A 12,156-nucleotide genomic window follows, 5' to 3' on the forward strand; every position below is an offset into this window, starting at 1 on the left:
AGATCTACGCTGCTACTGCTGCTGCAACTGCTAAATGCTCGAACCACAAAATTAAAGGAAACATGTTGATAGAGAGAGGTAGACCCCCATATAGCTGATCTAGGCAGGTGGTGCTGGTGGAGGGCTAGAATGATAATTTGCATAGCATGCACAAAAGATGTGCATTCATTTGGATGAGTTGTTGTCATATAAGGAAATAGTAATGGAAACGTGAAATCCATTGACTGGGAACATTACATTGAACAAACCAATCAGAATGCTTATAGAGTTTCATGGCTGAACTATTCGTGTATTATTATTATTATCAGTCAAATGCATGAGACATTAAGTACTTTTGGGTGTTTCATTTATTGACCATAGTACAGAAATAAAGCAGCACTCATCAACAGAACACAACAGGTAATGAGCAGTGTAAATAAATAAATAATGCATGGCATAAAAATGGCAACAGAAATAAACACTGTAACACTGACTATTTATTAATCGCTGTAAGGTTTGTTGTGTGCATGCTGTTGATTACATTATCTAAATGGTCTGTTTATAAATATATTTTTTTCCCCTCAGCAGTTTATTAAAGTGCTAAATCTAACAATCTTGCATACAATGGTGTTATACACCGTTGCTTAAATCTTTTTCAAATTTTATATTTTTCTATTGAAATATTACATTTCAAATATAGGCATCTAAGTTTTGTCAGTCATTATAAATAATTAAAATATGAATAGCATATTTTATATACATGTTTATATTTTTCACACATCAATATTTCAATGGATGTTTCAATAGAAACATCATGATTTCAGTACCTTACAATACCATGAAAAATTAAAAACAGAATATGATTAATAATCTTTCGTGTCAGATGAATAAATTAGCAAGTAATCTTATTTTTATATAAAGGAAATGTGGATAACTCAAAGACAAATGTTTTCCTGTCATGTAAAGTTAGAAGTTGTTAACAATTTCAGCTGAATTAACCATGTGAATAAATATAGTATTCCATAAATACAATACAGAAAGCAGTTGCCATGTACAATACAGTGAAATCTTCCAAGCAGTTTATTTGACTGTCTGCCATACTGATCATTATCTGTGAATGTAATTTATTTTAAAGAAATTACAAATCATCACAAAATTTAAAGTGAATTTGCATTTTCCTTGCCAGCATGCAGTCTCCATGCAAGTGCATTGTTATCCTCTCAAGGGGCTAAAGACAATGACTTTTAAAAACTATTGTATTGCAAGAGAGAAAAAAAAGAGACTTTCACCATAGGTTCTCCAATGGAATCCTAGTAGTTATATCCTCACTGCAACATACTAGCACAAGAAATACAGTCACAAGCAGTCCCAAGCATAATCCACAAAAAGTTCAACAATTTCCACAGAATTGGAACACCTGTCATTCACAAAGTTCTGCACATCCCCCCACCCCTTATGTGTTTAATAAATATTTTGGCTAATTTGAGCTTTGCCTAAAGAGTATACAGTTTTGTACACAAAGTGCTATTTGCCCCAAATATCAGCTCAGAAAATGCACAACAAAAAAGCCTTCTGATTCTGTTTGAGCCAATGAAATATATAGTAGATGCTGAAAAGAAACAGATTTTAAGACAAAACATATATGCTCATACATCTTCTAATAAATACTGTACATAGCTTTTTATCCCATTAGCAACTTGTATTAATTCTAGTTTTTAGTGCCATACAGAAAAACAGTAAATATAGTCTCCCTATTAAAATACATATCTAAAACATTAGTCATTTAAGTCTTATTTTATACAGTAAAAGCTTGATAATGCTGGATGCATAGGATTATATAATGTCATCTAGAAGGTGTGGTGCACCAACCCAATCAAGCATCCTTGGTTCAGACGCTGCCATGATCATACACATAAACTGCTTTCCGGTTCTCTTATCAATGGGATAAATTGTGGTGGGGGTGAACCTTTTGTTGCTCTCCACAAACTCACAAAGCTGGTTGTATATTTGTGGGAACTCGTGACGAAGGAATACACCTCTTGTACGAAGCTCCCTTTGGATGTTAATGAAACAAATCTCTCTTGCTTTCCTGCCCTCTTGGCCATCCTTGTCGATGTCAGATGTCCCAGGAGGAGGGGTGAGAATCAGAGTCTCCATTTCACATTCTTTCTTAAAGATTTTCTTATCTGGGCTTGAGGAGGCCAATGAGACCTTGGCATACTTGCGAACTGTTGGCGTTTGTAATTTGGGTGAAGGAAGTTTAGGCACTAGGTCTCCAACAGCAATGGATACATTCAGGAGGAAACATTCAGCGGGGTCATACTCCTTGCCTGCATTCTGCAATTCTTTGCAGTATTGCCCAAGGTTGTCTTTGAAACTGTCTAACTCTCGAAGGGACAGATATGTTGGAGAGATGGTAAGGCTGTCAAGACCAACTTGAAGAAAGTTATCTGCACACCCGGGGTTTGGAAAACCCAGGAACAGAACTCCTCTCCCGCGGGAAAGAAACCCCACCCTAGCAATGCGCGAAAAAGCTTTATGAATGTCAGAGTTCTCTCGACAGTGCTTTAGTATGTGCCTGCAAACACTACTAATGCGGCCATAAAGGCAGCTCTCTTTATGCGTGTCCCAGTCTTCTCGCCTACAGTTTCTGGAACAGTAGTAGGTATAACAGCTGTGGCAGGACTTGAAGTACAAGCAAGCATTGAATGTAGTGTCTTTGCGTAAGCATTTCCTGTTGGAGCACACCATAGTGTCATCCTCGACTGCAATGTTCAATGAGATGTCCTCAACACTCCGCTGAAAACCCTCACAACCACTGTCTGGGTCTTTAAATGTGTCTGGGCTGGTCTTTGAAGAGTCTGATTGTGTGTTCAAAACTCCTGAATCCTCTTGATCTATGTCCCTCTTCCCTTCTTTGGTCTCGTCATCTTGAATCAATTGTTTGAGTTGGTCTATCAGATCCTTGCTTGGTCTCCTGCTATTTTGAGGTTTGTAATCAATGACTAGGTCGGCTAGCAGCTCATCAAGCTGTTCGAGGCTTTGCTGCAGGGAGTAATTATTGTTCTTCCTCTCTGTGGATTCTGGTGGGTTTGCTGGTCTCTGTAAATTATGCAAGTTTGTAGTTTGACATTGGGCTGTATTTTGGTTATTCCAGCTGATTGTTCCCCCATCTCTCTTGTTGCTATTTGCTGCACGGATGTCATTGTCAGTTATTGTAATTTCTGGGGTTACAAACCATTGTCCCCTCGCACTGTTTTGTCTGTCACCAGCACACTTTTCTAGACAGTTTTCAGAGAGTGACAAGGCAGCGTAACGTCTCGGCGAACTAGAAAGGTTTACAATAACCGGTTGTTGGTTATTATTCGAAGGAACTCCTGTTCTTCCGTGATGGAGAAGGTTCTCATAACTCCTGCCTCGTGAAACACCATGTTCTCGGTCCATATGAGGAATGAGAATGTTGTCCCAGGATTTTGAGTAGTTTCGGACATCTGCTCCTAAACGAGTTGGCTCTGTAAAGTCATTGGGATACCATGGGCTTATCGATGGCACTCGCTGAGGAGTGGCCTGTGAGGATGCGTACTGACTGGAATATGTAGCAATGCTTGACCGGTGCCAGTCATCTGAAAAGACCTGGGACATACGTGGCCGCCGCCGTCCCTCCGTATGATATGCTCTCATAGGATTGTTTATTTCTGCTGGATAATGGCAAGGCCGTGTGTAGAACATCTTTGAGGGGTCAGAGGGAAAAGCATATGCTCTTGGATCCTCCTGAAAGTATGTTTCACTCTGAGGAGTAGATATGAAGTATGGCCCTGGCTCACTCACTGAATATGGCCTACCATAAAATGGATCCAAGGGTTCACGATGGGAATCTGCATAGTACGAACGCACAGGCAAAGTATGAACCCAACGAGTCCTTGGGTCAAGTACATACTGACTACTGACGGAGGGATTTTGGCTGTTGCTGCTGTTAATACTGTACTGGTCATCCTGATAATATGTCCTACTCTGTGGTTGAACTGGATACCTGCAGGGATCGTCCGTGTAGAAGAACTTGGTTGGGATGTTAGGATTAGACAAGGTCCTGTGCTCCCTTGGGTCTCTAGGAGAAGTCCTTCTGAAAGGGATCTCCCCAGACTGAATGTAACTACCGGACAAGCTGTTGGGATATTGATATGCTTGCCTATATTCCATGTTGTAACACTCACTAGGAGTAGGCGTTCTAGAGGTGGATGTCTGACTTTGAAAAGAAACGTTCCTGATCCCTGATGTTGAGGAAAGCTGCCAGGGAACATTACTTCTGTGAGTAGGCATTTTCCGTGCAGTGTGCTGGAGAACTGAAGCATCTGGCTTAATATCAACACGGCACCTTACATGGGGAGTGTTAGTTTGTTTCTCCTGTCTACTCTCCTCAAAACAATCAGAAACATAGAGGGGTGTGTGGGGTTGTAACTTGATTGGATGAACTTCGTTAACTAAAGCCCTGTTTGAATGAAAGGCTTCTCGATTTGGCAAACCTTCAGATCTCTTCTGGGGGTCCACTGGAGATCGACGCCTCATGGTTGCAGGTGGAGAGACAGTGATGGGTACAGGGGTCAGGGTGGCTCGAACCCTGGGAGCACTTTTTGAGCGAGGCTTACCATGAACACTAGTCCTTGCTGCCTCATTGTTTTTGTCTGTGCTGATTTGTTGTTGGGAGAGTCTTGAGTTGAATAGATCTGGTGAGGAAAAACGTAAGTGTCCCTGCTGTCCAATGCCATTCCAGACTGCATCCTTACTTGTTTGCTGATCAGACCTGTAAGGATACTCCATGGATGAGGAAAAGTCCTTTGGGTCATCCAGTGACTCAATGAAGTCAAAGCTACGGCAATGTCTTTTGTTAATGGTTTCAAAATTTTGATCCAGTGGGCCAACCATTTGGCAATCACATTGCTTAGAAGATTCAGAGTACTTTGAGAGCCCAGAGTTAGGGCCAATTTTTATGTCTTGATACAAAGATGATGTTAATATGTCAGGGGGATCCGTACGTGTCATCTTAAATGCGCCCCCGATATTTCCCCCCTCAGTTGGTGTCTCCTAAAGAGAATCAAAACAGCCTTATTAGATACACATTTTCTTTAAATCAACCATTTGCATATCTGAATAGTATGGATAAAGGTTTCCATTTAAAGTCAGCTCTCTGAAAACGACCCACTTATGGTTAGAAAAGAACATAATGCATTTAAGAGAACATGAAAGAGAGAATTTTATGACTTATCATTGGATTTGCAAAATACTTCAAAAGGCATTAATTCACAAATGATCTTGCTTTACAACGCATACACTGGATTACTGTTATGTACTACTATGTACACACATGGTCAGTTATAGGCATCATTCACATGGCTGCCAAATTTAAAGTAAAAAGGCATTTTGCTTAATATGATCACTGCTGAAGTTTAGTGAGTTTAGTTTATTTTGTTAAATGCCATGTCATGCATAAACAGTCTGTGCAGAGAAATTGCAGAATGCTAAACAGATAAAACAACACTGAATGGAAAAATCTGAATTAATTATAAAGATGGAGGCATTACATCATCTCAGAAGAATAAATCTGTGTATAAGAAAACTCCTTAATCAGTGAAGGATAGAGCAGTCCTCTCTAAAACAACTAAATTTTTACCCTTTCTCCCTGCCTACGCTCTGTTAAAATGAAAGGTTTTCAGATTCACATACCAATTAGTATTTTTAAAAGTTCTCAAACACAAACCTGATATAATACCATCTTATGTATTCGGGGTCTCTCTGTTTTGCACATAATCAAATATTTTAAAATGTAAATATGAAATGTTATATGAATTAAGGTATAAAAATTATTCAAGAATTTAAATGCAAATAATTTATTTCCATCAATGCAGATGATTTTTTAAAAAAAATGTTACAACAACAAAATAACATATACAGTTTTACCGCATCCTACTGCAACAGCTCTACTCCTGCTCATTAATAATAGTGCCACTCTGGTCTTTGGGGAAATAAAAATGAATAGAGTGAAAATAAGGTTAAAAAAGGAGAGCATATAAACTGGTAAATGTCAGATGGTAGTTTCACATAGATGGTAGATATGTTGCACATTGTTCATTTAGAATGTAGAAGATCAGTTCTGATCCCAGAATTCATTTTCAGCTGCACCTAGAAACACACAAGGACCATGCAAGTGATGCACATGGTCTATATTTATGATTGCTCTGATTTTCACTGTTCTTCAGTACTTTGCTTTCTTGAGATCTTTTTTTGTCTTATTAAATATTTGCATTTCAAAACAAAGGATGCTTTTGATTGTGTTTGTCTACATCCTGCCTATCTGTGTGTGACAATTATGTTGGTTGTTTTTTCACTGAATGCTTGCAATGGTCAAATTACATCACTAGTTGAGCACAGTACTAGGCTTACAGTTAAAAATAACATTTTGTTTACCTACTATGCTATTGTATTTGGTTGCTCATTTCTCCTGGGATACAGTAGAATGGGTTTGTGGCATTTACAAAGGTTTAGGAGCAAAATTTGAGGTTACTTACAATGTTTGGCTTTTCAGGGATTTTTTTAATGACAGTAGGAGCTACGGAGCCCCACATACTGGCTACCTCCTTTCAGCCATCCCTGAAAACCATCTGTTCATCCTGCTGAGAAAGGACCGACAAGCAGTCTAAACACACACACACACACACACACACACACACACACACACACACACACACACACTCACACCTTCACTCTATTCACTGGATGAATCTAGAACAGAACTAGAATTTCAGCTTTTCAACATATTATTACATTGCGTATGCACTGTTTGCTCTAATACTAACCAAATTCTTCATACATTGCAGGCCAAAGTCAAAGCACAGTATCATGAAAATGTGTGTTTTTTAAAATGTTTTTTTTAAATATCAAATGATATCTAGATGGTATACAAAAATAAATTTCAACATAAACTGGCATGAGTACTTTTGTGCATCCTAAGGGATGAACTGACTGGCACAGACAGTGTCAGTGGCAACTCATAAAGAAAGCCTCAGGTTGACAATGACATTTTTGACAATGACAATTTTCGGGCACAAACACAAAATTGCACTTTAAAATGCACTAAGCACTTCATTCGCTTAGAAGCTAGGGCTGCACGATATATCATTTTAGCATCGATATCGCAATGTGTGCAGATAGTCACATCGCAGGATGTGCAATGTTTAGTTGATCCGTGATCAGTACGGGCCACCTGCTCCCCGGATCGGAATGCTCGTGATTCGCCGATTAATTGCAAAGTTTAACCATCATAGAGTGAATGTTTAACATTTGCATGTGTTTTAAGTCTTGTCAGTTTAATCATCAATGCAAAAAGACAGGAACTCACACGCTGTTTTTTATGCGCGCGCACAGAGCCGTGCAGACAGCACGTGAACACCGAATTCAGTTCTCTTTCTTTTGAGCTTGAACGGACACAATTAGGTCAAAATGCCTGTCTCTGTGAGTATCCCCGCAAACACAGCCCATCATTTTGTAAACAATCGAGAAAGAAAACGGATGCGTATCATCATTATATTGGATCCGTGCATTTTTTTTTTAAAGTGACAGCATATACCCGCAGCTGTTTGTGTCACCAATGTTAATCAAACAACAAAAGGGAAAGAGAAAATCACTTTTGTAGCTTTAACAAAGATAAATTGTATAAATTAATTAATTATATTGATTATATTTAATTTATACAGTAAATAGTGTTATTTTACATTTGATCATTCAATTTCTGTACCTGTCCTGAATACTGTTGTATTTACCTGAAAAACATAAAGCATTTTTATTTAATTTGTATCTTTGCTTTATTGTATTTATCTATGCAGATGCACTCCCCATAAAAATCACCCTAATCATCCTAGGATTATCAATTCTTTATAAATAGAGCTATTCAAATTATCTGGTAAAATTGTTTTCATATTGCAATATATATCGCAGGAAAAAAAAATTGCAATGTCAGTTTTCCCCAATATCGTGCAGCAGAAGCATGTCTCTGCAGCCCGGATGAACAGTGTCATGTGGTTGGCCGATAACTCATGTTAACTACTTTGTGTCTAAAGATCTTGAATGCCATCTGGACCTCTCCAATTGTTAAAGAGAGCTGAATCACACATTTCGAAAGCTATTTATAAACAGTGTCACTCATGGTAAATGCTTACGAATCAGGTTCCTTTGGGCTGCCATTTTCACTGGTTCTGATTCTAGCTGACTAAGGGTATAAATGTCCTCTTGAGTTAATATCTGCCCACCATCTCTCATTGTCCTTCTCCTTTTGCTCTTGACATTGTAGGTCACAAAAGGATGGAGAATTACATAAAAGCTGAGAAAATCTGCCATTCATGCAAATTAGGTTTATATATCACATATAATTAAATCAAATATTACTGCATCACCCCCCCATTGACCCACCTCTGTGTACAGTATTAGATTACACTGAATCCAAAAACATTTTCCTTTGGTCAGCTAACCTACATTTAGCATTAATTTAGAAGGACGCAATTATTTAAAAGTAAAGTTCCACAAATAGAAATATAACGAGGACAAAAAAATAGAGCAATGCATGAGAGAGTGTTTTGAGGGCATTGTCATTTTTCTTTTGGATTAAAACATTAAAAAGCAAAAACGTCCACCTTGGGCAAAGTAGATGTTAATAATTCCCTTCTTCCTTTATGCAAGGTGGCTGATCAGCAGGCATTTTCACGGCTAGCAGCGGAGCCAGTACCTGTGACTAAGACCTGACTGCAATCACACAGTAAATCACCACCTGTCTCTGACACTTCCATCACAGTCTACCAAGACTAGCTTCCTTTCACTTCATTCATTCTTGAAAACAACCATATTTAGTAAGTACAAATTATTTGCAGGAGAAGGCACGCGAGTTCACCAGGATTTCTGAATAAACTGGTCATAAAATATGACGATCGACAGCTAAGTCACAAATGAATCAGATCTGGAGTGAATCGTGGATTCACTGAACGAGTCAGTTACAGACATCGTGAGTAATGAAAAATTCCTTTAAGCTACAGTCTGACTCCAAGAAACCATGACAGCAGAAAGTGTTAGCAGGAGCAGTTAATCTCACATGAGGCCTATCTCCTTAAATACACAACCCATTCCTCAAATGAGCTTGCAGAGTAGGTTTTTTTGGGCCGGATATGAGGCAAAGAGGCTATATTTGGACACAATGGATAGAGGGAAAGATGCATCTGAGTATCTCAGTGAAAGCAGCCCAGCTGGATGATTCTGTAGAGACTGTGGATTTGGAGGCGAAATTTCTTTTCTTTTCCAACAAGAAAGCTCAAAGGATTTTTTGTGGAACTGAAAGTCCATACGATTATACCTACCTATGAATCACAAATGTCTAAAAAAAAGTTTTTAGTTTATAAGGTCATGAGAGAAACAAGTGGAAACTTCAGTTTCTCTGTTTTCTCAGCTTTTCTTTTCAACTGCAAACATAATGTCTTTCTTCAGCACATTTATGTTCCTCTTAAATAGCACATTTATTTTCCTCAAAACTAGATCCCCGCTATTACAATCAAAGCTGCATTGCATTTTTGCCACTGGCTAATTCAGTAGTTTATGAGAACAAATTATAGATAAAACATAAAAAAGAAAATATTAAGACTATTTTAATATTATGATGTGTGCCACCTGGGGGCACTCCACCATTTAATATCTCATAGGAGAATGGATTCAGACAAATACATTGCTAACAATTACACTTAGCCTATTTAAATCAGTAAGAACAACAGCACAATCCACTCAGCCCTTGAGGGGGTGATTGTCCTTAACATTTCATTATTAAGGCACTCATGCATGTATGTTGTCAGCAAATATACTATCTAAAACTTAATGGGAAAACATTATTATTTTTTTTTAAGTCTAGCCCCTAGTTTGGATTTTTGGATTGCAGAAAAGTGGTCCAAGTGGTAGCCTACAATAATATTGTACAATAATTTTTTCATCTTGCTTACTCCACGCCATTGCATTTATTCAGAACAACAGGTGCGACATACCATATTAAGACTGCTGCGGTGTCTATAAACTCTTTTTAATGGGTTTCAGCATTTATGGTCAGTTAAAATAAATATAGGCGAGCAAGAAAAAAAATACGCAAGATGAGATTTCTCTCTCTCTCTCTCTCTAACCCTCTCTTTGATTCTACGTAGAGTAGCCAATAATTTTAATAGTAAGTCCTATATTGTTGATTATCCATTGAAACATGATTATGATCGTGAGATGATACAAATTGAATGTTGCCTAATAATTATAACATTAGAAATAGTTTTAGATGAAATAGAACATGTCAAACCTCAGGACTTGTCAACTTCTAGTAAGTAAGTATTTATTTTAGTAAGTATTTTATGTCAAGATTTCCTACTGTTAAATGTATGTTACATTTATCCACAGATAAGTATTAAACTTACCTCTACCTAAACCCTTCTCCGGACAAGCACATAGGCTACTGTACCACATGCTCCGTCGCTTGGATACCTAGCAAAACCACAAAGTCCTTAATGCACAATCTCTACTGACTTACAAAGCAACCTGGTTTACAAGGTCGCCATAAAGCGTAGCGTGTATGGACATCCTCCCTCCTCGATCTTTGATAAGGATCGTTAATGAATCTGACGAAGCTGATTAACACGTCGTGGTTTTACAGTCCTGCGAAAGTGCAGTGCGAAAATGAAACCTTTGCCCATCGCATCAAAATGTAACACAAAAGCACACTTTGTTCCCATTTATTGCTGCGGCACGAGCCCCGCACTATCAAGCATCTCTCGTAAAATGACCTAACGTTAATGTCTTAAGGAGCAAAACACACCAGTGAGGCGCAAAACCACGTACTACAACCTATCGGTCTTACTAAAATAATTCCTGAAGTCATAAGTTTTGTTTTTCCAGAGTATTTCAAGCTTTTAGGAGTGTGCGCATTTATCTTACCGTCTTCATCCATAGTTAAGATCCTGAAGGTGCTGATAATATGTGGATTTGTGTATCAGTGACTGATCTTTTAGAGATTACGTAGTCTCCATATCATATTAGATGCTGTAGGGTGGGCTGCATCAAACTCCTTAAGTATTGTTGTTTGCCCACGGGTTTCGGGGGCGTACTGAGACGAGACGAGGGGGTGTGACCGCATCCCTCATGCGTTGCGTTTCTTGTGTGAGATGCGCAGTGACTGCGCATGCGTGCGATGTTGGGTGCGCGCTTGAACCCTTCCTGCGCGCGCGCGCGCGTGTGTGTTTGTGATGCACACGAATCTCATGCTGGATAGACATATGCGATAGCACAGCTTAGAGACATGATTTTAATTATGAAGGTGTCATATCTTGCTGATAGGCTCTATCTATCTATCTATCTATCTATCTATCTATCTATCTATCTATCTATCTATCTATCTATCTATCTATCTATCTATCTATATTCATTCATTCCCCCAGGTTAAGTATTATCCCTTTCACGCATAGTGGTTACAGTGGACAGCTATTAAAAAAGCATTTTCTTGAATTTGCATGGGGTTTTATGGCAAAGTTGCACATCAACCTCTTCATTGGACCCTGGTGCATCATCCTATAAATTGCAACCAAGTGGCAAGCCGTTGTATTTCGATTTTTTCCCCCTCCAAACCAAGATGGCCAAGGGTCAGTCAGACATGCCAAGTTGCTCTGGAATATCCACCCATTCCTTCTATCCTAGAAGATTCTTGTAGGTAAAAAATATTGCAGCATCAAGCAATATCTAATGAGTCATATCACAGTAAATTTTTCCAAGTTTTGATTTTAGATTGAGAGAAAACTCTGATTAATCACATGTCCACTGTAGTGGACGTCATGCATCAATGGCTATATTTCAGCTACAATTCATAATTATAATGTGAATATTGTTTTTGAAACTTAAAACTTAAAAACTTAATCTGCAGTGACTTTTTTACTGTAAATAAATGTATTTGTATTATTAGAATGTAATTTTCATTGACATCGAAAAAAGTCATGTGATTACATAATGTATGACACTTGTAATGCATTACTTTACTTTTTAGATCAAAAAGTAATCTGATTTCATAATGCACAATATTGTAATGCGTTTTTTTACTCATAACATCAAAAAGTAATCTGATTACGTAAT

The 12,156-nt window shown here is 38.2% G+C and overlaps 1 protein-coding gene across 3 annotated transcripts; it reads right to left on the minus strand.

The window, feature by feature from the left end:
- Nucleotides 1-329: 329 nt before the first annotated feature.
- unm_hu7912 (un-named hu7912) lies at nt 330-11,147 on the minus strand. Of its 3 annotated transcripts, none has more exons than XM_084138825.1 (3): nt 10,972-11,141; nt 6,540-6,667; nt 330-5,058 (listed from the first exon to the last, which is right to left on the minus strand). In XM_084138825.1, the coding sequence occupies exons 2-3, from the start codon at nt 6,594-6,596 to the stop codon at nt 1,813-1,815; spliced, it is 3,303 nt and encodes a 1,100-aa protein (XP_083994951.1). In that variant the 5' UTR covers nt 6,597-6,667; nt 10,972-11,141; the 3' UTR covers nt 330-1,812. The 3 variants fall into 3 exon arrangements, with proteins under 3 accessions (XP_083994951.1, XP_083994952.1, XP_083994953.1); XM_084138826.1 differs by lacking the exon at nt 10,972-11,141 and adding an exon at nt 10,455-10,470; XM_084138827.1 differs by lacking the exon at nt 6,540-6,667 and having other exon boundaries at nt 10,972-11,147.
- Nucleotides 11,148-12,156: the final 1,009 nt, after the last annotated feature.

Source organism: Abramis brama (assembly GCF_963993115.1).
Source record: "Abramis brama genome assembly, chromosome: 16".
NCBI classification, from domain to species: Eukaryota; Metazoa; Chordata; class Actinopteri; order Cypriniformes; family Leuciscidae; genus Abramis; species Abramis brama.

Excerpts from the sequence above, each read along its gene's own strand:
- unm_hu7912 (XM_084138825.1), bottom strand. The coding sequence starts at position 6,596 with ATGTGGGGCTCCGTAGCTCCTACTGTCATTAAAAAAATCCCTGAAAAG. Across the intron at positions 5,059-6,539 it reads TCCCTGAAAAGCCAAACATT|GAGACACCAACTGAGGGGGG; the intron begins GTAAGTAACCTC and ends GATTCTCTTTAG.